The sequence below is a fragment of the Mastigoproctus giganteus genome, chromosome 9, assembly GCF_048544385.1.
Source record: "Mastigoproctus giganteus isolate SK-2022 chromosome 9, ASM4854438v1, whole genome shotgun sequence".
Classification (NCBI taxonomy): Eukaryota; Metazoa; Arthropoda; class Arachnida; order Uropygi; family Thelyphonidae; genus Mastigoproctus; species Mastigoproctus giganteus.
In genome coordinates, this window is record NC_143583.1 from 123759074 (window position 1) to 123785893 (window position 26820).

Here is a 26820-nt window from a genome sequence, read left to right on the forward strand (position 1 = left end):
GCGCCTCCATAGCCAGGTGGGCAGGAGCAGCAGTGCATAGCACACACTTCTTGATCAGACCGGGGTTCGAGCCCATGACCACCAAATACGGAGGATGCGGAAAGGTCAGGAAATGACCACCGCATATTCCCCGAGCAATATGGCCTTAGTTGCTAATGCTCCTAAAAACTAAATATTAACATAACAACACCCTTCCCTGCTAATGATTTCACTCTGAACACTATAATCTATACAGACTCTTTAAGTACAGTGACTGTCCTCCAAGACAATTTTCACTCTCCACAACCATTTATAAAATGAATAAGAACTCACATGTCAGAACTTCATAACAATAAGCAGACTTATATTTTGTTGGATCCCAGGGCACTCTGAAGTACCAGGAAATGATTGTGCAGATAAGTAGCAGGGAACTCCTCTGACTCTAACTGTATCCAGATTTTTTATACAGGCTATAATCTAATCATGCCAAGTATGCAATGAAAAATGGGCAGAAATTTGGCATAGCAAATTACGAAATATAAAATAGAATCCACTGCTATGGAAATCTAGCTTCTGCTCAAACAAAGATGAAGCAGTTGTGCTTGCCATAGCACATATTGGTCATATCCACCTTATGCATCGCTATTTATTGCATGGAAATGATCCCCTATTATACTTGCACTGTGGTTTTACAGTTAGTGGTGACTAACTGTAAAACATTCTTATAGAGTGCACTCATTATCAGTCTGCCAGATCCACATCATTCTGATCCTTCTCTAACTTACATGAGAGTCTCTCAACTTAGATATATTGGGGACAACTCCAATTTAGCTGAGTTTTACCACTATCTAAAACTGATTAATATATATATGCTCTTCTAAACTCTTTTTAGTAATCTGTACAGTGTTTCTCAGCAGCAACAGGTGCAATTTGACCAAAGTAGCCCTTGCACCCAAAAAACCCACTACAACAACAACAGCAGCCACAAGTTGCCTTGGTAACTCATGTAAAAATAAGAAAAACTAAGAAAAAATACAAATAACAACAAAGAATGGAATTTTAGGATATATTGTGGAAACATTGTAGAGTTTGCTTGGTATTGCACTACTCTAAATAAAAGGCACTACTTAAGTGGAGAAGCATATTTCTTTTTATTTATGTGAACCCATTATGTGAAACTAAAGAAAATGTATAAATAACAAAAAAAGAAGGATATGTTCAAGAGAATTTGTTAATATCCTAATGTCCAGTTGATTACAGATTTCAGTAAGTCAGTGTGCATTACTTATTTTGAAAACTGTTCCTAAAATACAAATAACATATATGCAAAACGTATCTCAAACTTGCATAACTTGATATCCCATCAGAACTTTTAATTTAAACTTAACTTACAAGAACTAAAAATAAAGAAGTTATCTGGGATCTGCAAATAGTTTTGTTATAGTAAAATTTTTCATTAAATATGGCACTTAATGGAATTTAGTCAGTTACTTTAATAAACTACAGTAACCAGTTATTGCACATGGGCATTCTGATAACTATGGGCAATAATTAACCAAGTTATACATGGACAGGCTGATGATCACGTTCTGCTTCCATTACTTATATTTTTTTTTACAAGTTAGGCTTATTTAACTTTTAAATTCATGTTTTAAGTATCAGGAGTGACATTATATGTGTATCTTTCAGAAAAATATATCTTATCATAAAAAAATTTTTCTCCCAAGCTAATATTTGCTTTTGTTTTTTTAGCATGGGTTTACTCCTTTGCATCTAGCTTTGCAGAGGCATCATGTGAGTGCTGCTGTTTTGCTTCTGCATTCTGGCTGTCAAATTGATACTGTAGATACTGTAAGTATATATGTTTGTTGATTCTATTGTGTTCAATTTTTATATATTAAAATTTTATTTGTAAGCAAAGTATATTTCCAATTTATTTACTTATTTTTATGATAAACCCGAACACAAAAGATATTAGAACCTGTAGTGCTTTATTACTAGGTATGTATTGAAAGCTGAAATGACAGATGATATTAGACTTATAGATTATAATTTTTGACAAATACATATGAAGAAAGGTTGTTTTAAGAACAGCAGAAGTAGAAAGGATAAATGAGGAAGTAGCAACTTTAGTTCTGTGAGTTTGGAGTAGGACAGAAAATGGATAACTAGTTGGTGGCTGTTTTGGAAGAGAGCTGTGGAATTACAGATGACAGTTCAAGGAATAGTGCTCATGGAAATGTCTATAGCAAAAGCATTCAGCAGGAACCGAATGTCTGGTGATAGAATAGAGACAGCTTTTAAGTAACTGCTCATTGTTAACCCAACTGCCATCTTTTGGATAGAGTCTAGGAGAGAGAGAGAGAGAGAGAGAGAGAGAGATTTCGGCATTACCCCAGATATGTGTGCAATGTTCCATGGTAGGGCAGATTTGAGATTTGTATGGGGTTGTTGTTTAGAAAAAAAAATAATACTGAGAGGAAAAAGGAAAACCCAGTTTTTTGATGCAGAGAAAGCAATATTTGTGATGTGCTTATGCTGAGAGAGAGAGAGAGAGAGAGAGAGAGAGAGAGATTAGAAGTCAGGGTGATCAATAAAGTCAATAAAGATATGTGACCTTGTCTAGAGATATGAGTATTATCAAAGTTGAGCATGGGAGCCGTGGCCTTTTTTTGCGAGAAGTAACACAGGACTGATTTTCAAAAGAATTGAAATTAACTAAGTAAAATTTATTTAAGTTATTATATTAATAAATACAGGAGCAGCAAGTCTCAATATTTATTGAGGTAATTCCTCTAATTCACTTGCTAATTAAGTTATTATATAAATTTATGTTGCAGAATTATTTGTATATTGTTCTGTATTGTAACCGATTTAGAATTACAATCAAGTAGATTTGATTTATTTGAGTTATTATATAAATTTATGTTGCAAAACTATTTGTATGTTCTGCATTGTAACCAATTTTGAATTATAATCACTATAATAAGGTATAATTTAACTTCAGTTTGATCAGATATCATCACACACACACACGTACAGAGAGAGAGAGAGAGAGAGAGAGAGAGAGAGAGAGAGAGAGAGAGAGAGAGAGAGAGAGAGAGAGAGATCTGCACTCTTGATAAGTCAATCTATATCACTTTGGGGTTCATCTGCTATTGGCCCTGTGCACTTTCTCTTTTCTCCATCTTGAAGATCTCCAGTGTGACCCTTTTTCTGGTGAAATTTTTGTTTTATTGGACTGAAGTGGCAATGCTCTGTTGCCTGGAATCTGTCTTTGCAGTGTTGGAGTTCGCTATTTCTGTGTATTTTTCTCATGGATGATTTTATGTTAGAATAGGGAAAGCCAATTCTCATTGATTAGTATTTTTCTCTGTTTGTGTTGATCAGCAAAGTTTTTGGGTATTCCTGCATGTGGAAAGATTCCACAAATTTCTACAATCTTTGATAGTTGTCTATTAATCCTGCTGACGAGGCTACTAGGAGACGGTCGTGTTCAAAGCCGCTAAGTGGATTTTTCTTATTTATTGATTTGAAATTATTGTTTTTCTAAAACTTTTGATTTAAATTTAGTAGTATAACATTATTTTGTGATTTTCTGATTAATTTGGTGTATTTATTTCTTACTCGGCCTTGTAATTGCATAAAAGTATCGGTAAGGGTTTCCACGTGTTTTCAACTCCGCTACCGTTCGTAACTTTCCCGCCTTTGTGATACGATAGTTATATACCGTACTAGATAGCGTTAGTTGAACTTCGTTAGCAGTTAAATTGTACGTTTAAATAAATACATATAACGACTTAGATTACAAACGTAATATAATTAATTATATTTAACATAATTAATTATAATTAATTAATAAATTAATAGAATCATGACTCAGACCAGAGCAGCAAAACAAAAGGCTCAAGCTAATGGAAGTGCTGTGGCTCAGAGCAGAACTGAGGGGGGCAGTTGTCCTCTGACTCACAGCCTTATAAAATGCACTGTTTGCTTGATGTTTGCAGAGCAATCGGGTACGGGACATGATACTGCCAAGGGGGATGTCTTTGTGTGTGCGCAATGCAAGGAGTGTATCGATATCAGGCAACAACTCGGTGTTCTTGTGGGCCTATATGAGAGCTTGAAGGACAGGGTGGATGCCCTCGAAGAAACTAAATTGAGGGGCCCATCAAGCTCTCAGCTGCCCACATCAACGCCAGAGCTTGCACTTGGGCATCGCGTGACACAGAGACAACCCCCAAGGCAGAATGCGCTGGTCCCAAAGGAACTAGTAGTTGTTGGTGACTCTATTGTCAGGGAAACGGGGAACATGCTTTGTAAAAAAGATAGGTGGAACAGGACCAGGGTATGTCTGCCAGGGGCAAAGGTTGATGACGTTGTAGAGCGAATATCATCTTTTAAGGGCACAAAAGGTGATATAGTTGTACACGTTGGCACTAATAATATTAAGAGTAGGAGACCGGCAGAATTACTTAACAAGTACAGGTCACTGTTGAACAAAAGCCGAGAATTAGGGTTGAATTTGAAAGTGTCTGCAATTCTGCCCAGACACGATAGGAGGGAGTATATGATGAGAGCCTTGACGATCAATTCGGCCCTGGAAAGATTGTGCAAGGCTCAAGGGGTAGAATTTTTTTCAGCATGGACTGTACTTGTTAACAGGAGAGATTGCTTCTACAGGGATGGGATACACTTAAATAGAAAGGGTGCAAGAATATTTGCTGATGCTATCGAGGCAGTGTTAGGTGTGTCGGAAAACTGCTAGCTTGGGGGGGAGGACAAAGACCAATAGATTGACAGTAGCCACTGGCAGAGGTGAAAGAGATTCTTGCACTGCTTCTATTAGATTGAGCAGAAGCCTGAAAAACAAGATGCATGGTATTTCAGAGACTGCTGGGAGCCATTGCAGTACAAGTAAACACATGGGTTGTGTTAGGGTAGCTAAGAATAGAAACAGGTGCAGGTATACCTGCGTGTACACCAGTGCTAGGAGTTTAGTAAATAAATTTGATGAATTTGAGGTATTGCTCAAAACATCAAAGGCAGATATTGTTGGGATATCAGAGACGTGGTGTCACACAGATATAAGGGATGCAGAACTGCAATTTGGGGAGTACAACGTCTACAGAAAGGATAGACAGGATAGGAAGGGGGGAGGGGTTATGCTATTAGTTAAGAAACACATAAAAACCAAGGAAGTGAAGCCAGTCGACATCGCTGGACAGTGCAGTGTTGAGTCAGTTTGGTGTGACATAAGCATTGGGAGATCAAAATTGAGAGTAGGAGTGTGCTATGGGCTTAATGACTCTGATGAGTATAATAAGGAACTGTACAGGGAAATAGAGTGGGCCAGTAAATCAGAGAGTCTTATAATGGGAGATTTTAATTTCCCAGATATTGACTGGAATTTGGGGACTGGTTACTCACACACTAGCAGGGATTTTGTGGATTTATTGGATGATTGTTTTCTACATCAGCATGTTCGGGAGGCAGCTAGAGGGAGTAATACTCTTGATTTGATTATCAGCAGTGATTCTTCATGCATTAAGAATCTGCAGATAAATGAACCACTAGGTGGCAGTGATCACAGTGTGCTGAAGTGGGATTTACTCAAAGAGGTAACTACCATTAGGGGTAAAGAGAAGGGTTATTGCTTCCGTAAAGGCGACTACAATGGACTGAGACAGTATTTAAATTCTATACAGTGGGACCAACTGATGATGTTACCAACAGCAAATTCAAAATGGGAAGCATTCAAAGAACTTATCTTGGAAGCTACTAGGCTTTACATACCAACTAAGAAATATTGTTCAAGGTTTAGGCCAAAATGGATGTCAGATGAACTAATGAGGCATATGGCAGAGAAGAAAAATGCATGGGATACTTACAAATTAACACATGACACAGAAGCCTATGATAGATACAAGTTGATATGCAACCAAGTTACAAAGGAGGTTACAGGCGAAGGCAGATTAGGAGAAATCCTTGGCAAGGGATGCAAAGAAAAACAGCAAATAGTTCTTTACTTATGTAAACTCTAGAAGGAAGGGGATGAATCAGATTGGTCCACTTGATATTGATGGGTCAACTGTTGATGATCCTGCTCAGGTAGCTAACAAACTAAATGAATATTTTGCATCGACATTCACACATGAGGAGTTATTCAGCAAGGGGAATGCCAGAGGTATATTCAACTCTAGCAGTAAGCTACAGAATCTTGAAATAACTGGGAGTAAAGTGGAGGAGAAACTGTTGAAGATAAACACAAGAAAGGAACCCGGGGTGGATGGGATCTATCCAGTTATATTAAAGGAGGCAGCAAAGGAAGTAAGCAAACCCTTAGCCATAATTATGAGAGCTTCCTTGGACTCAGGGGAGGTACCCATAGACTGGAAATGTGCAAATGTGACCCCAATTCACAAAGGAGGATCAAAGGCTGACACAAGTAATTATAGACCTGTGAGCTTAACTTCTGTTCCAGGAAAATTAATGGAGGCACTAGTTAAAGAAGCACTGCAGGATCATTTAGACAAGGCTTCAGTTATAGCTTAGACACAGCATGGTTTTGTTAAGGGGAAGTCTTGCCTGACCAACTTGATTGGATACTATGATGCAGTCACAAAAGAACTGGATGCAGGGAATAACTTTGATATTATATACTTGGATCTTAGAAAGGCTTTTGATACTGTTGCACATGGAAGACTGCTACACAAATTGGAGCAGTGTGACATCGGAGGCAAATTGCTGCTATGGATAAAGGGGTGGTTGAGGGGGAGAAGACAGAGAGTGGTAATCAATGGACACTGCTCATCGTGGACTAATGTTATTAGTGGAGTCCCTCAGGGCTCAGTGTTGGGTCCATTATTGTTTTCTGTATTTATAAATGATATTGATGATGGTATATCAAGCTTAATGTCCAAGTTTGCATACGATACAAAGGTTGGCAGGGTTGTCAAGGACACTACTGACACTATGCTGCTGCAACAGGATCTGGAAAGGTTGAGCAGATGGGCTGAGAGGTGGCAAATGAAGTTTAACATTGACAAATATAAAGTACTACACATGGGAAACAGCAACACCAGAGCAACGTATCAACTCTGTGGTACTACACTGACAGTGGTAGAGAATGAAAGGGACTTGGGGGTGGTTGTGCAGGCAGATATGAAGTTCTCTGTGAGCAGTGCAGACGGGCTGCAAGAGTAGCTCATTGAGTATTGTCAATGATATACAGGAATTTTTCCAGCAGGGATAAGGAGGTGATTATTCCATTGTATAAGGCAATGGTCAGGCCACACCTAGAGTACTGTATACAGGTCTGGAGGCCTCATTTCAGGAGGGATGTGGAGCTGCTGGAGCGAGTACAGAGAGGGGCAACAAGATTAGTGAATGGAACAAAGGGGTGCTCTTACGAAGAAAGACTTAAGTTTTGCAAATTGCAGTGTCTGGAGACTAGGCACCAGCGAGGTGATCTGATAGAGGTGTATAAAGCCTTGAATGGTTTAAGCATGCTCAATGCTGATGGGATTCTTCCTCTAGCTCAGAAAAATCACCTGAGAGGGCATAAATTCAAATTGAGGAAAGACAGATGTAGGATAGACGTGCGGAAATTTGCCTTTAGCCAGCGGGTGGTTGGTTGGTGGAACAGACTTCCATCCCTTGTGGTGGAGGTTAATAGCCTAAATAAGTTTAAGGCTCAGCTGGACAGGTATTTTGAACGAACAGAGAGGTGAAGTGGAAGTGGTTTTGTTTTTTTTTTTTTTTGGCTGATGCTGCATAAGCTTGCTTTCTTGCATCAAATGCCTCTACTAATGCTAAATGCTAATGCTAATGAGACTTGAACACCTCCTAAGTTAAGGGTATACCCTTAAGTTATTCTATGCTTTTATGTGATTTCATATGCACCTATGATAAAAAGTACTCAACTACCTACATGTATGTATATACACATACATACATGTAGGTAGTTGCAAAAAAGGTTTTAATTCAAAATCTTAATACATTATAGGACCTATATACACCTTTGTCCTGAATGATATTTTCAATGCCTCTAATTAAATCAACTTCTAACAACTTCTGGTAAGTGGCAGGCAGAATTTACCTCCACTCCTGCTTCAGAGTACTGGATTGGAAAAAAGATTATTTTGGCTGCAGCCTAATCTGATATATCAATTTCTGGGCTCTGTGCAACCTGGTCCAACTAGCAGAATGGGCCTTGTTAGTGTCAGTGTCATACTCCACATCATACAATGAGGCTCATGCAAGACTGGTTTTTGGACAGTACATTCAAATTACACATTAATTTTTCTCATTAATGGCATTTATTATTTTTTTTCCAAACTTGGTCCACAATATAAGCAGGGCATAATTGTCAAAAACATCCAAGTATGTCATGAACGTTATGATTTCAGGCACTGCCACTAATGGATCAAGTTTGAACCAACTGAAACAGCTCAGTACCCTCAGATTGCCTCCACATCTCAACCAGACTGCATGATTGGGATGATACACTCCAGTTGGAAGCACTTTAATAGTGGCATATGATACAATTTCCATATCCAAATATGTCTATCAAATTGATTCATTGTGCAATGAGATTCATTACTCCAAAACACCTGTCACTGTTCTAGAGTCCACTTCAACCACCCTTTTGCATTGGTCACCATGATATTATGCTTATATGCAGCTGTCCTACCTTTGAACCCTAGACTATGCAGTTCCCTGTGGATTGTGATATTTGTTCATGTGGCCTCTTGAACCTGCCACATTTTCTGCAGATAGTGTGCATGAGACATACATTCTGAGTTTGTGAGGCTATCCAGACTGTTCATTGTTGTATCACTTGTGGTCTTCCATAGTTATTTAAATAACCAATTCACCAAGTAGATTTTAGAAGGTTTAGATGAGTCACAATTGTGTATGCACAGAAAGGTTACTGATTTAGCATCCAACATCATCCCACATTGAAAGTTTACAAGTTATGACCGTGACAAGGAAGCAAGCTTATAGAATATCAGCCAAAAGAAAAATAAAGGAAAAAGACTCCTCACATCAGGTTTTTCCATCTCCTGTAATAATTTATGTAATCCTTAAATTATGCAGACAACTCAATTCCACTACACTAATAGAAGTTTGGCTGAGAGCAGAGGTTTGCACATTGGTCCTGCAACCATCCTTTTCACTTTAAATTTATGTTCTTTATGTGTCTCTTCCAAGGAAGAGTAAGGACACCATCAGCACTTAGTTTACTCAATCTATATGGTGCAAATGTGGGAAGCTGCTGGTGGCACCTGATCCCAAATACTATGCCAATGAATAAAACAATGACTGCACTTCTCTTCATTAAAGAAGGCTTTAATATGATACTTTTACAACCTTATAAAACAGTTGAACACACTTTTCATTAAAGCAGAAAACTAATGTTGGTTTCTGAGTGTTGAAACTTTTTTTTGTACAAAAAGTTATATATATAACTTTCTGTTATACAGGAATACCTCGCATAGCACGGTTAATTCATGCCAAAAAAATACCGTGCTATGCAAAACCACGCTGATCGAGGTATTATTAGTATGTATTTTAATGTAATGCATTCCGACAATTTGATTATATTGGTCGAGTTGCAAAAATATATAGTGTATGCACGCGAAGTTTTTGCGAAAAAAGAAATTAAAATGATAAAAATGAAAAATACTAGTAAGTACAGTACAAATGATTTTTATTGCAGTATGTACATACCAAAAGAATATAAGTGAAGTATGTACTGTATTTTTATTTTGAAAAATAACTGATCAGCTTAGTTTGCACAGTTTTTTTCTTCTTTTTATCTGCATACATCTCTATAACATCGAATGTCATTTTGCAACGCCTGCCTTACTTTCATACCTCGTTCGATGTTTGGATCTCGAAGAACTCTCAGCGCCATTACATTTCTTCTTTCCACTCATATTTGAGTATAAAGGTGTAACGTTTTTAAAAAATAATCTTTAATAAAAATACACAGCGAAAAATATTGTACAGCTTACGCACAGTGAACGACCTCACTGCTCGGAATCTAGAGTATTTACTAATGTATGAATGCTAGCAGAGTCCGTATATGATGGGAATTGCGACAACAGTCAGTGTGGCCTTGAATCCATAACACATTGGCCTACATGCTGGCATTATAATAGATACATACATATCAAATGTATTGGTGTGTAATGCAGTTAATTTTTTTTCAATTTGTAAACCACGCTATAGCGAAACCCTCACTGTTCGAAACCACGCTGTGCGAAGTATTCCTGTATTGTCAATAAAATTGCTGCACTGAACACCACACCACTCGGAATAATGAGAAACAGTCCAAATTCATATTGGATAATGATTCATTGTCAATAATCATTAATTATTGACAATATTAAGCAGGCATGCTAGGTGACAGCTATATGTATATAAAACAAATATTATGAATATAATCTCCTTGAAATGAACGAACAAATTTCTGAATATATGATTTAAATATTCAGTTGAGTATAATGCTATCTATGTTTATTTACAGCATTACTTGACAAGTTATAGTCAGCATAAAAAAAATAAATATCATGACTCAATCATGCACAATTCTTGGATTTTTTGTTATCTAAAATATCTTTAAAAAAATAAGAAAGTTTTCTCCTTATATATTTATGTAAAAAAAAAAAAGGGGAGAAATGTAACAGATTTTGCTTAATTCTTCATTACTTATGAAAGTAATGAGGATTAAATGACATCCATTACATATCTCCCTTCTTTTACATACAAAAAATGATTGCATATACATAAAGGATTAATTTTTTATGTGTTGTTTGTAATAAAAATTTATGATTATATTAACGGAAAATAAGTTTCTCTTTAAGTTGTTGTTGTTGTTTGGTTTTTAGGAGCATTATCAACTAAGGCCATATGCTCTGGGGATACAGTGGTCATTCCCTGACCTTTCCGCATCCTCCGTATTTGGTGGTCATGGGCTCGAACCCAGGTCTATCAAGAAGTGTGTGCTACGCACTGCTGCTCCTGCCCACCTGGCTGCGGAAGCACCTTCTCTTTAAGTAACAATGTAAATAACATTTTTTACAACTGTGCACTTTTTTCCATATGGATGATAATGTGAGATTGCTTCTTTACCTTTCTGCAACTCTCACAAAGTGGGCATGTAATATGTTTAGTATTAGTTCTGCTCCTAAAATTATGTCCATATCTGTTATTATCAGATGAAACGTCTGTGAGTACATTGCTTGAAAGAGGAACATTATCTGCAGCACTTCGTTGCTTTGGGTAACTATGAGATGGTGACACTTGATTTACTGGCTGATTAACATGTTCGCTGCCACTTATATTTGCAAGGATCATTTTGTGTGCCATGGGGCACTGGAACAAGTAGGCACTGCTTTTTAGTAAACGGATTTTATCTGTGAAGAATCATCACTCCAAGTAATGCCAGCATCTGCATCACTTAAATATAATTCTATTTTAGTATCAGATAACATATTATAAAGAGCTGATATAATGTCATCAGCTTCAACATACTGTCCATCCCTGTTCCTTTTCAATTCTGATGTCCCAAGCTGTGGATACATTGTAATAACCCTTTAAGGTAAAATTTAATAGAAGAACCCTCTTTACACAAAATATTTTATCAGTGGATACTAAGGAAGATCTTTTGTTTTTTACAAACTAAAGAATTAAAATTCAGAAAGCTCAAAAAATTTTACCTTTTCTTTTTGTGGAAAATACTAAACTAGATAAAAATAACTCTAACATAAGCAAAGAAAAAATACTAAACTAGGTAAGATAACTTCAGTGTAACCAAAGAACATGTGAAACTGTGAACCAAGTATACAGCTTTTATATGTGTTGCAGTAGCTCATGGTTCAGTCAATGTGCTGATTTTGCTCAATTGTTCATTTCATTTTTATTTTTATTTTTTTCTCTTTGGTAGTTATTGGCGCATCGGCTTCTGTGGCCATAATGCACCTCCCAAGGTTTTGCAGTACTTTGATCCAAGCCTGAGGCAGGATTCGAACCCGCGACCTTTGGATTGCCAGGCAGGCGCTTTACCCACCCGGCTAGCCCGGTTGCCTGTTCATTTCACGTGCCTTTTTCTGTTACAGCTCTCATTTATTGACTCCAATTGGATGGATGCATATTTGCATTAAGGCACAAAAATTGCAGTTCATTTTGATGCAAGTTTGCATTCTGGCAGCGAACATCTTAATTGGTTCAACTGAATCAAAATTTTCTTGTTCTGAATATTCTGATCATTTCTGTCTTTTCTAAGAGAGTGATTGGTCCCTTTCTACTGAAGTCTTACTAAGGCATCTTGTCATTGATAATTTTTGGCATGTAAGATACCTCAATGTCAAAATATTAAAGTTTTCCAAAAAACTTTAATATTTTCTGATTCTTACCCTTTATACTTTATGTGAATGAGAGAAACTTGTGGTCATAGCATACATATTTTTTTGGCCACTTAAAAGAAACTGTTTTGTGTAGAGGATAAATTATTGCTAATGCCTCCTGCTCAATTATAGTGTATCTTCTCTCATCTGGATTTAGCGCGGTAGAAATGCACTTGCAATTGTTTCAATCGTTTCTGTGTGATGGATTACAGCTTTTCCTCATCACATGAAATGTAATGAGGCTCATCTATTTTCAAATGGGCTAATACAGATGCTGTTGTTATCTTCCTTTTGAGTAGCTTAAATGTGTAGTTTTCTCTTTTTCCTTGTAAAAACTTGTTATTCTTCTTGATTAGTTTGGCAGTTTGAACTATGGCATCTGTGCACCCTGGGATGAATTGTATCTAAAATTTCACCATCCTATCAAAAACTTCAAGCCCTGTTTCACATTCTTTGGAGAAGCACATTGACATTGGATAATAGCTTTAACATTATTTTCAAGAGGTTTAATTTGTTCTTATGTTATAAAGTGTCCCAGGTATCTAACTTCTATTTGGAAAAAAAAAAAGACTTGGAGCATTTGATAAGAAGATTGGCTAGACTTCCTTTAATAACTTCTTATTAAAGGAAGTCTAGCCAATTCTTCTAAAAGTTCTTCTCTAAGAGATATTTAGAGTAAACTAGTCAGTTATCAGGAAGCACAGCACCCTTATTTTAGGAGCTCTCTCGTTACTTGATTCATCAAAAACTGGAATGATTGAGCAGAATTCTTTGGTCCCTGGACAACCTGAAAAGATAATGGAATTTTTGCCAAAAAGTCGAGAACAAACAAAAAAATTGATCTTGGAGTATTAAAGGGATCTGATGATACCTAAAATTCAAATCGAACAGAAAAAATTATAGCACCTTGAAGTACCATAAGTAAATTTTCCAAATTGTTAAGTGGAAAATTAATGGGTAAGGTAATCTTGTTGATAGTCCTTAGGTCTAGCACAAAATGAAAGTCTCCATTTTCCTTTTCCACTATAATAACAATAGGCTAGCATAATTGAGGTGGCTCACTATAAATCTTCCTCTTATCCAGCAGAAAGGAAGGATTGGTCAAGGTTCTATTTAGAAGTACTTGAAAATAAGTGTGCTGTTGAGAATTATCTTCAACAGTTAATAGGTTACTGTACAATAAAGGATCAGAGGTATTCAATCCCTGGTCAAATACATATTGTGCTTTTATCTCACTCATAGGGAAACTCTCACCTCCAGTTTTTTCACCTCCTCCAAGGTTTCCAAGACTCTCTTCCTAAAGTCATAAACTGCTCTAGTTTACAACTTTAGGAAGAGAGTCTTCGAAATCTTGGGGCAAGAAGTCTGATCTTAAGATTATGTTCTGATGTGTTCAAGGGTTTCTCCTCTACAACAAATTCCATCACTTCTAGACAATGATATTGTGATGAGGTATGTCAGCTTATTTACACTGTGCTGCCACTTTATTAGGTACACCCCTGCTGCACACAAATGGTCTATCCCACAACGTTACAAGTCACATGACCACAGTTGTGGATATAAGTGCAGCAGAACAAGCTTTCTAGTATCAGTTAAGCCTACAAACCTAGAAAGAATGGGGAAAAGGAGTGATCTAATGGACTTCGAACATGACATGGTAGTAGGTGCAAGACATGCTGGACAAAGCATCTTTGAAACGGCAGTTCTCCTGAACTTTTCACATACCACAGTTAGGCCCCTAGTGCCAAGCGATAGTGACAAGCGATTTTCTTACTGTGATTTATAGTGTGCTCTTTAAAGTGATAGTTTTGATTCTTTTCTAGTGTGCTTATTCCTTTGTTTACTTGAAGTGGTTCTGCACTTTAGAGGTCAAAAGTGAGACCAAGAAAGGAAATCCACCTTTCATTTCTTAGTCTTTTTATATTTATTATTAACCAACTCTACTAATTTAAATAACTGCTTGGTCACTGGTGGCACCGCTCCTGCCTCCACGTGGCTGGGCCGGTAACCTGGGGGATAAACCAACTCTCAGGGCTAAAAGGACCAGAGATGGAAACAAATGACTTTCCACGTTTAGAGCCAAAGAGCTCTCAACCAAATGACAACCACAACACTGACCATGACTTCTCTCTTTCGAAGAGAATGAAAAAAGACATTGGCAGACAGGAATTACCAGCACTCCTGATAATACATTCTCTGTACACAACCTCTGAGCAAGCTCTCCCCTTCATCATTCAGAGATGCTTCGAACATGCCGCAGGGTCACCAAAAATGGTGAAACATCTCCAATATCTCCAATTTATTAATAGAGACCACCAATTCTCGACACTCTGAACTATTATTACGTCTGACATCCTTGAGTGGAATCCCAGTTCAAATCACACCACATACCACCCTCAATTCTTCAAAGGGAGTGATCACTGACTGGGATCTATTGAATGTTCCTAAAGATGAAATAGTCCAGGAACTTAAAGAACAAAAAGTCACTCAGGCAAAGAGGATCATGATCCGAAAAGATGGCAGTTTAGTCTCTAGCTGGAGTATAATTTTAACTTTCAGTTCTCCAAACCTACCAGCTTCAGTCAAGGCAGGATATTTAAACTGTCGCTTTCAGCCATATATCCCGAACCCCCTAAGATGTTTTAAATGCCAGAAATTCGGCCATTCTCAGATAGCATGCTGTGGAGACGCAACATGTGCAAACTGTGGGTGTAAAACTCATGCACAAACAGAATGTAAGGCTTCAACACCTGTGTCCAAATTGCAAGGGCAACCATCCGGCATATTCTAAAGTCTGCGACCTCTGGAAGTTGGGGAAAAAAATTCATAAGTATAAAATTGAAAATAAAGTTTCCTAAGAAGAGGCAAGAAAACAAATAAAATCAAGTATACCAAAATGCACCTATGCTTCTGCTACTCAGTCACCAAGTAGTAGCATGTCAGATGGAAGTGTCCATCCCTCCAGACACGTCGATCTCAGACTGGGCTCGATCAGTCCTCTCGGTCCAGCATTCATCTCCACTAAACGTAGTAGACCAATGCAGTAATACACCACTGACAGTTCCATCCCAGAGAGTTCCCCGTTCTCAAGCAGTGGATAAATTGCAGAAATCTGATCCTGCTGAAGTGATGCAATCTCCCCTATCAAGCATGGACACAGATGAAACCACCAACTCAGAAGATCTGCTTGAAATACATGCAGATGATAATATGGAAGAAGGCAACGACTCAAGACGCCCAAATTTTTCAAACAAAGAAAAATCAAAACCCGACAGATATAAACTAGCCACTCACAAAAAGCAAATAGACTCCTCTTCCGCTCACAAAACCAAATAATGGAACAAATCGTACAATGGAATTGCAGAGGTTTTCGCAGCAATATTGATGATATCTATGAACTAATTCACCATTACAATCCTGCTTCCATATGCTTGCAAGAAACGAATCTAACAACAAAAATATCCATTTCAGTCAAAAATTATACTATCTTCAGAAAAGATCGATCTGAAACTAACAGCCCCCTTGGAGGAGTAGCTATACTAGTGGAATCACGAGTCCCCTCCAGGTACATTCCATTGCAAGCACCATTAGAAGCTGTTGCTACCTGTATAGTAATCGGTATCACATTGACATTTGCCTCAATTTATCTTCCGCTGAACCAATCATGTACAATTCAGCAACTGCTAAATCTAATTTCTCAGTTTTAATGGGCATCATCCGTTATGGGGATCTCTGGTCTCAGACGGATGTGGTGAACTTATTGAAATGTTACTTGACCGAGAGAATTTTACGCTATTGAATACTGGCTTACCGACATATATCCATTTTCCTACTGGGTTAACCAGTGCAATAGATCTCTCAATTTGCTCTCCAATTCTCTTCTCAACTGTAGAGTGGGCAGTACATGACAAGGCGCCTCTGTAGCCAGGTGGGCAGGAGCAGCAGTGCGTAGCACACACTTCTTGATTAGACTGGGGTTCAAGCCCATGATCACCAAATACGGAGGATGCGGAAAGGTCAGGGAATGACCACTGCATATCCCCGGAGCAATATGGCCTTAGTTGCTAATGCTCCTAAAAACCAAATAACAACAACAACAGTACATGACAATCCTCTAAACATGACCACTATCTGCTGATCTGTAGTATTCAAACCACCCATTCCAAACAAACTGAAACAAAAACAAAATGGTAATTTTCCAAAGCAAACTGGACGAAATTTACCAGTCATATATCTTTTGATAATGACGTCATAGAGTCTTCTGCTGTTGACACTGTCACTGATCATATCACAATGCAGATACTAACAGCTGCAACAGCCACTATCCCACAGTCTCAAATAAGAAACCATCGGCATACCAATCACTGGTGGAATGGTGATTGTAACAAAGTGAAGAGAGAAAAAAAATGCAGCATGGAACACCTTCTGCAAACATCACACCACTGCCAACCTTATTAACAAGAGACTGAGAACCAAAGCTTGTTATATTGGTTTTCCCACCGCAGGCGAAAGCAGAGCAGATGCATATAGAACGGTTGTAGAATGTATTAGGGCGACGAAGTCCTGTCTTGTTGGCTGTGTGGAGGGGGAGCGGTGGACAGGGGTGGCATGTTGCGAGGGTGGCAAATGAACTCGGGACCATGAATTTGGTGGAACTGCGTGCTTTGGGGTGGCGTGTTGGACAGGCAACTTGTGTGGTCGGGACCCACTAATTTTAAGATGACTGAAGTAGACATTTTACCCATCCTTATCATTGTTTAATCCACTCTCTGAACACCACAGGATAAATGCTAATTACGCAAAGGGTTCCTCCCAATGCACCGATCACTTACAGAACGCCATTGACATATGCAAGGATCAAAGGATTGGCAGTTTAGATGTGTCTCTGGTTAGCATAGTAACAACTCATTGATGGTCATTGTAGTTTTTCGTTTCAGATAAACGAAAAAAAAGCCAAATCTAAGGCACTAAAATGACAACAGTGGCCATAGCCAGACTGTTATGTGAGAAATCTGTGTATTGAAAAATAAAACATTGCCCTCCAACAACAATCAGTGTACACACACACACAAAAAAATGTAAAATAAAATCAACACTAGAATAAAATCAGATGTGATGTATATCTATATTTGGCACTGGTTTTGCTGAATATTTCACGACTATCTTTTATTTTCTACTATTTCTATAAGTAGTATATTGTTTTGGCACAGTCAAAACAATACTCGGACAGCCAGTCGCTGTGCTGATAAGAATGTGTTACATTTAATTTTTAAAAATGCTCGTTTATTAATGAAACTTGTTAATTGTCTTCAGAAATAAATCTGTCTTCAGAATTTCACGTGCCCCATTCAACCTCGGGCCCAAATACAGCTGCATTGGCATAGATATTTATGCCACTGAACAAAATCATTGGTTTTTCTGGAAATTTTGTCTTTCAGTTAGCTCTTTGTACTCTGAAAATCCCTTGAGAGAATAGAGAAGAAGCAAAACACCTCCTGCATTCTTTTTCTTTAATTTCAAATTTTTGGTTAAGGGAGGGCATATACGCTCTCTGCCTCCCCCTGAATATGCCCCTGCCCCTGTCTCACATTGCAAAATCCTTCACAAATTGCCTTTCCCTTTACTTTGAATAAGAAATACTTTTCCACTAGAGAAGCCTGCTGTTACTCAGTTGAACGTTACAATAAAATTTTATTAGTCTAAAGTACACCTTTTGGCATCTTTCACATTGTGTAAATAGGTTACAATCAGGTTATCAGCTTTTATACCTTTAAATACTCAAAGAAACTTTGCTATCAGGGAGGTGATTATCCCTTTGCATAAGGCCATAGTTAGGCTGCATCTTGAGTACTATATATAGGTCTGGAGGCCTCACTTTAGGAAGGACGTAGATCTGCTGGGACAGGTGCAGAGAAGGGCAACCAGATTGGTGAAGAGAACAAAAGGGTGCTCTTAGCTAGAAAACCTTTAATTCTGCAAATTGCAGTCTCAAGACCAGGCACCTGCAGGGAGATCTGATTGAGGTGTTTAAAGTCTTGAATGGATTGAGTAAGTAGAATGTTAATGGTATTCTTCCACTTGCTGAGACTGCAGCACACGAGGGGACATAAATTCTAGTTGAGGATTGTTGCAGGATAGATGTGTGGAAGTTTGCCTTCAGCCAGTAGGTGGTTGATTTTTGGAACAGGCTTCCATCTGTTGCTGTGGAAGTGGGTGAGTTGAATAAATTCAAGGGAGAACTAGACAAATTCTTTGGAGGGTGTGGATGGGTGAACCATTGTTTTTGTTTTTTTTTTTTGCCTGATACTATATAAAGTTGCTTCTTGCATAATTTACTATTACTACTACTACTCACCTACCCACAAATGAAAGGTAAAACAGCTTTGAAATAGTGCTGGTCTTGGGTAGTGCTGATGGTAACACTCAACTGAGAATAAGTAACAACAAACTTCTCTAAAGTGGAAGTGTTACTTATTTGATGTATTGGGGAGGGGGGGGAGTACATTAGGCATCATTATTAAACATCTCGTATTGTGAAATCCTTTAAAACAATCCTTTAGTTTGTCTTAAAATTCAGTCATGTAGTAATGATGCAATTTCACTAAGCAATTTCATAGCTTCAGTTCTTCACTAAATATTAAATAGCAAACTGTGCAAAATGAGTTAATTACTAATTTTACATAGTGTTTGAACATTGGCAACATCCTTTACTGCCATCTTAAAGTTATCCAAGGCATACCCGCACATTGAATCCTCCATGTAAAAATATGCACAAGCAGACATATGTACATCACAGCTCTTGAGCTCTTATTAGCATTGATGTGAAAAATGACATTGACAAATTCAAGGTACTGCATAAGGGTAGCAATAATCAGAGGTTAACATACTAACTGTGTGGTACTACACTTACCATAGTTGAAAATGAAAAATGACATTGGAGTAATTGTGTAGTCCAATATGAAGTTCTCTGAGTAGTACAGACAAGTGCCAGAACAGCACATGTAGTGTTGTCACTGATATACAGAAATTTTACTAGCAAGGATAAAGAGGTGATTATCCCATTGTAAAAGGCAGTGGTCAGGCCACCTCTTGAGGTACTGCATACAGGTCTGGAGACCTCGTTTTAGGAAAGATGAAACGAGTACAGAGAAGGGTAACGAAACTAGTGAAGGGAATAAAGGGGTAATCTTACTAAGAACGGCTTCATTTCTGCGAATTGTGGCAATCATATAAAAATTGTGATTCATAGAGAATGGAGGCTACATGTCCAATCCAGGACATTTTACGGGACAGTTTGCAATGCGGGGCAAACAAGTTAAATCCAGGAAGCCTGGTCACTTTAGGCAAATCTTTGGCCTTGAACACTTTGAATTTATCCCTCCACACCCAGCAGTTCAGTATTTAATATATTTAAATTAACACCTCACTGCAAATCAGTCTTGTAAGTTTTTATTAACAACTAATTTTTCTTCGTAATTGTCTAGATAATTCTTATTAGGTAACAAGATGTTTGTTGGATTACCATGTTGGCCAAGATTTTTGCAGCTCCGGCGAACGCCAACTAAATATAAATATTTTATATACATATAATCCTTTTATTGACTTAACTGTTATACTAAATTATTTTCAATAAGTAGCTTTATAGCCCTACTGAAGCTCCTTGGTTTATTTGAATTTAGATAGCGATTTTGAAAGTTAATATTTAGTGTCCGTAGATCTTACCATTGTTAGACGATACGGAACAGCGTAACGTAAATCTCGAACTTCATAGCGTAAGATTTAACGTAAAACTAAATAGCGAAATACGTGGCATTGTATTAGAAATCTGTTAGATTAGTATAGTATCATCAATTAAACAGCAAAATTTATTAAACGTATTAAATTTATTTCTTAATTATATTATACTTAAACAGAATCATGACCCAGACTGAGAAGCAAAGCAATAAACACACAGTAGCGGGAAAACAGAAGGGGCGATTCTCCAATGCATTACATTAAAAAAAAAAAATGTGTGAAATGTTTGCAGGCCAGTCTAGAACAGGACATTGTCTAGCCAAGGAGGATGTCTTTGCCCATCAGAATGCTGATTCTGATGGGCATCTATGAAAGTTTCAGGTGTAGGGTACTGCCCCCAAAGAAATTAATACGAGGTACCCATCAAGCTCTCAGCTGCCCAACTCAAAGCCAGATCTCACTCCTGTGTATCAGGCAACACAGCAGCAATCTCCAAGGCAGAATGCGCTGGTCCCACAGAAAGTAGTTTTTGTTGGTGACTATATTGTCAGGAAGACGGGGGAATATATACCAATGAGCCAAAACATTATGACCACCTACCTAATATGATGTTGGTTCTCCACGTGCGTGTGGCACCTCCGTAGCCAGGTGGGAAGGAGCAGCAGTGCGTAGCATACGCTTCTTGATTAGACCGGGGTTCGAGCCCGTCACCATCAAATACGGAGGATACGGAAAGGTCAGGGAATGACCACCGCATATTCCCAGAGCAATATGGCCTTAGTTGCTAATGCTCCTAAAAAAAAACCAAACAACAAACATCCTCCACGTGCAATAAAAACAGCTTGTACCCGGCAAGGCATGGATGCTACAAGATTTCTAAATGTGTCTTGTGGAATCTGGTACCAACACGTAACCAGCAGATCCTTTTAACTCCTATAAGGTCCATGGTTGAGACACCGCAGATCAGAGTTGCTGTTCCAAAACAAACCACAGATGCTCAATGGGATTGATGTTGGTGGAATTTGGAGGCCAGGGCAATACCTGGAAATCATCCTCATGTTCCGCAAACCAGTCTCGAACAATCTGGGTAGTGTGGCATGACGCATTATCCTGCTGAAAGACTTCACCTCCAGAGGGGAAGACCATTGCCATGAAGGGGTGTACCTGGTCAGCAATGATGTTTAGGTAGGTAGTAGACGTTAGCGTGCCCGGCACATGGATGACTGGACCCAGGGTATCCCAGCAGAACATCGCCCAAAGCATGACACTGCTTCCACTGGCTTGTTTTCATCCCACGGTACATCCAGGTGCCATCACTTCCCCGGGTAAATGAAGCACCCAGCCGTCCACATGGTGCAACAGGAAGCGTGATTCATCAGACCAGACTGCCTTCTTCCAATCACTCGAGGTCCAGTTTCGATGCTCATGTGCCCATCGTTGGTGTTGTCGCCAGTGAACCGTGTCTTAGAATGGGCACTCAGAGCAGCCTGGGCTACACATCCCCATTTTCAGCAGGGTTCGATGTACTGTGTATTGTGGCACATTACTCCCATCACCAGCATTCCGATTACCGGCGAGTTGTGCCACAGTCACCCTTCTGTTGACACATACCATCCGGGACAGCCTTTGCTCACCTCGATCATAGATGAGCCGTGGTCGTCCAACACCTTGCCAGTTGTTTGTGGGTTTTCCCTCCTCAGACCACTTTCGGTAGGCACTAACCACGGCTGACCGTGAGCATCCCACCTTCCATGCCATTTCGGATAGGCTTTATCTGTGTTCCCTCCATTCAGCTTTGCTTTCAGTAGTCCTCTGAGTCTCTGATGGTATTTTTCGTTCAGCCAGGCCTTAATTTCCTTGTGCAGGATGATGCAGGCTCAGCAGTTACAGCTCAGGAGAGATGTTAACCCCAGGGGCTCACACCTGGTGAGTGTGGGCTTGGCACACCCAGGGTTCTTAGCTGGATATCATCATTCTTCTATTTCTTGGTGATTCCCTTCTCTCTCTCTCTTTCTCTCTCTCTCTCTTCAGAATTTTTTTTTTTTTTTTTTTTGGCTGGTGCAGCATAAGCTTCTGGCTTTCTTGCACCATATAGCTAATAATAATAATAATAATAATAATAATATCCGGTGGAAGGCAAAAAAAGACTCGTGGATAAAATTTGCTTCCTCAATCAACAAAGATACTGATACCCGAGTAATCTGGGAAAAAATAAAAAGAAACTAAATGGTAAATATCGTATGTTGCCTTGTCCTATTATTAATTGGAATGGGAAGGAGATCTGCTGATGAAATTGCCAGCGCCTTAGGAACGGTGTTCTGTGAATTATCCGCCTCAGCTGCATATCAGCCAGGCGACTCCATAGCCAGGTGGGAAGGAGCAGCAGTACATAGCACACGCTTCTTGATTAGACCGGGGTTCGAGCCCATCACCACCAAATATGGTGGATGCGGAAAGGTCAGGAAATGACCACCGCATATCCCGGAGCAATATGGCCTTAGTTGCTAATGCTCCTAAAAAAAAAAAAAAAAAAAAACAAATAGCATATCAGCCATCTTTTCAAAAAATTAAAGCTGAAGCTGAGAAAAGGAAACTGAACTTCAAAACTACATATCCTTTTACCTATAACCAACCACTCACAATATCTGAACTGGAAGAATCTATATATACCTCAAGAAATAGCTCTCCTGGCCCTGATTCCATCAGGGCCAGGAGAGCTATTTCTGCTATCTCTGATTGAGGTGCTGAATATAATGATTCAGCACCTCAATCAGAAATCATTAATTTCATTGCTAAACTTTTACAATAGAATATTCTCAGAACATAAAGTCCCTACATCCTGGCAACATTCTTATATAATAGTCTTACCTAAACCTGGAAAAGACCATTCGATTCCTAACAACTATAGACCAATTTCTCTAACCAGCTACCCGAGTAAATTTTGGAAAAAATGGTTCACCTTCGACTCGCCTGGTACCTGGAATCCCAAAACATAATCAGTTTGGCTTTCAGAAGAATAGATCTTCCCTAGACTTCATGACCAAAGCTAAATCCAACATAAGAAATGCGCTCATCAGAAATCAACATCTTGTCATGATATGCCTTGATATAGAGAAGGCCTTTGATACCACATGGCGCTACAGTATCCTAAGAATCTCCATTCTATTCATATGAGAGGCCATTTACCATATTTTATCCAAAGCTTCCTTCGGCACAGATCTTTCCAAGTGAGGTACCGGCAGGTTTTATCTCAGACATACATTCAAGAAGAAGGAGTCTCACAAGGCTCTGTTTGCAATACGAATAAACAACATCACAAACAGCATTCCAAGCATCGTTGACTCGTATCTCTATGCAGATGATCTTACCATATCCTGCCATTCCCAGAATATGAACTATATTGAGAGGCATCTACAAATATCCATTAATAACATTGAATTATGGATGGCACAAAATGGATACAAACTGTCAAGCCACAAATCTACAGCTATACATTTCTGCGCCAAGTGCAGAATGCATCCTGAACCTGAGTTGCACTTAGCCAATCATCCTCTACCAATTGTGAACAGTATTCACCTCCTAGGGCTAATTTTTGATAACAAGTTAAGCTTCAAGGAGTACATCAAGTATCTAAGAACCACTTGCACAAAGAAAATGACCAAATACGGAGGATGCAGAAAGGTCAGGGAATGACCACTGCATATCCCGGAGCAATATGGCCTTAGTTGCTAATGCTCCTAAAAAAAAACCAAATAACTAACTAATAATAACTAATAATAAAGAAAATGAATATACTCCGGGTCATCTCCAGTACGTCTTGGGGTGCCGATTGTTATACCCTGCTCCACTTATATAAATGTCTAATTAGATCTCGGCTAGATTACAGAGCACCTGTTTATGACTCAGCTAGGGAGAGCACCTTGGCCTGTCTTGTGCCCATCCAACATTCTTCCCTTAGGATAGTCCTAGGTGCATATAGAACATCACCAGTTCAGAGTCTTTATGTTGAGGCTCACGAACCTCCACTTAGCATCAGAAAAAAATTGTTGCTGATGAACTACTCAGCTAAAATTAAAAGCCTGCCTACTCATCCTGTTTGGCCACTGTTGCATAATCCTCAATGGAAAACCCATTATGCAAATAAACCTAGAACAATTCGGCTTACTGGTATCAGGTTGCAGAATCTAACAGAAAGCTGGAATATTCAGCTTGATAATATCCTCAGAGAATCAAAAGATCCGGATCCCTCCATGGACTAACTTCACACTTTCCTCTGATGAATACTTTGAGTAATGGGGTAAAGGTTCTATAGCAAATATTAACATCCGACAACTACATATTGCTCACTCACAAAAGTACCCCCACTTTACCAAGATCTATACTGATGGTTTAAAGTCTGACAATTGAGCGGGTGCAGCTGCTGTCTTCCCTAATACAACTGCTTCTATTTCACTTACAGCCAAATGCAGCAGCTACACTACTGAGCTCCATGCCATTAAGTTTGCTCTGGAAAATATCTCACTAATGTCAATAAATAAAAGTATAATATATACTGATTCATAGAGTGCTCTTTAAGCTTTGAAAAGCACGTCCCCACCTAAAAATCCTTTATTAAAGCTCATAAAACATAAGCTGATGCATCTTCATGAGCATCAGAAAACTTTTATCTTTTCATGGATCCCTGGCTACAGTGGTATTCCAGGAAATGAATGTGCAGATAATGCTGCAAAGCATCCTTCCATCATATCCTCAACAAATGACCCAGTCCTATATCCTGATTATAGATATAATATACGAAGAACATCTATGGAACAATGGACACTTCAGTGGAAAATGCAACCAAATAACAAGCTATTCCAAATAAAACCTGAACCACAATTATAGGCTTGTAGCCTTTGTAAAAATAGAAAAGAAGTAGTAATCATAGCCAGAATTCGTATAGGTCACACTCACCTCGCACATCTCTATCTGCTTACAGGAAACGATCCTCCGCAGTGTGCGTACTGCTCGCAACTACTTACAGTAAAACATATACTCCTTGAATGTAACTTGTTCAGCAATGCCCGACGAATGTCTTTTAGTTTCATTTGATGAAGGTATATCAGGCTTAATGTCCAAGTTTGCAGATGATACGAAGGTTGGCATGGTTGTTTATGACAGTACACTACTGCAACCGGATCTAAAAAATTGGCCAGAAAGGCTGAGAGGTGGAAACTGAAGTTTAACATTGACAAATGCACAGTACTGCACCTGGGTAGTAGCAACTCCAGAGTAATGTATCAACTGTGTGGTACTACATTCAGGGTAGTGGAGAATGAAAGAGACTTGGGGATAATTGAGCTGTGTGGACAGGCTGCCAGAACAGCTCATGAGGTCTTGTCAATAATATACAGCAATATCCCCACATAGCACTGATAATTGGTACCAAAACTATTCCGTGTTATGTGAAACCGTGCTGATTGAGGTATAATTATAATGGGTTTTAATTGAATGCATACCAGAGAAACAGTCTATAAACTATTTGCACTTGATAGCCAATTAAATAAAAGGATTTGAAATAAAAAAATATTGCAAAAATTTTTTTTATGAACAGATAACATCATGAGAGATGAGAAAAAAGTTTTAAAAAAGGTGGTTGTTTATTTAGGTATTTCAATAATGAAGTCTGGTGAAGTCGTCTCTTCTTTTTCTTGGCGTTCAAGTCTTTGTAGCATCAAATCCCATCTTAAAATTTGACGCATTTTGATGCTATGTTGAACATTCGGATCTCCATTCATAATCGCCTCGCAGTCCATGTCAATCCCCCGAAAAACTTTCTCCAATCTTCTCTTGAAAATACTTTTGGTGCCGCTTTAGAATTGTTTTCCTCTTCTTCATATGCAGTTTACTCATCAATTTCAAGAAGAGTTGCACCATCTAAGTCACTTGCATGCGAGTCAATGCAGTCACATACATTGACAGTGTTCAAAGTTTCGAATCCCAAGTCTTTTCCGATCTTCACAATGTCTTCGGAAATTGTCTGAACTTGCAATTCAAAACCAGTGAAATCATTTACCAAATGGGGGGAAAACATGCTGCCAAAAGAATGCATGTTGTTGGCAGTGATTTCTAGCCAAGATGCAGATATATTTTTTATCGTATTTAAAGGGGAAAAAAAAAAAGTGAAATTAAAAGTTTTAAAAGCTGGCACGTCTTCTCAAAAACATGATGAAATTAAGAACTCTGCACGTTGCAGCTGACTGCCTTAGGGGAGCTATTGTCACATGCGCATGTGAGACAAGAGAGTTGGCACTGCAGCATATATATGTACTGTACCTAGGCTACGACAACACAGCACATATATATATAGAGCACAGAGTAGTAACTTATCTTATCTTATCTTACTTCTCTGTGATATAGAGACTAATGTCTAGGCCATTGAATGAGTTTTAATATGTATAGTAAATTTTCGACTTAAACTTAATCGAAAACCGTGTTATAGTGAAACCCGTGCTGTTTGAAGCAGTGCTAAGCCCTTGTATAAGCCATTGGTCAGGTCACACCTTGAGTACTGCATACAGGTCTGGAGGCCTCATTTTAGGAAGGATGTAGAGCTGCTAGAACAAGTACAGAGTAGGACAATGAGATTGGTGAGGGAAAACAAAGTGTTGCTCATACCAAGAAAGGCTTAAGTTCTGTAAATTGCAGCATC

At 38.6% G+C, this 26820-nt stretch overlaps 1 protein-coding gene across 1 annotated transcript in view; it reads left to right on the forward strand.

Moving 5' to 3' along the window:
* The window catches only part of LOC150080700 (death-associated protein kinase dapk-1-like), a 248550-nt gene that overhangs the window by 24193 nt on the left and 197537 nt on the right, over nt 1–26820 (forward strand). Inside the window, exon 3 of the mRNA XM_090380788.1 lies at nt 1732–1830. Coding sequence (XP_090236914.1) covers nt 1732–1830 — 99 coding nt within the window. The remainder of the gene's footprint in view (nt 1–1731; nt 1831–26820) is intronic.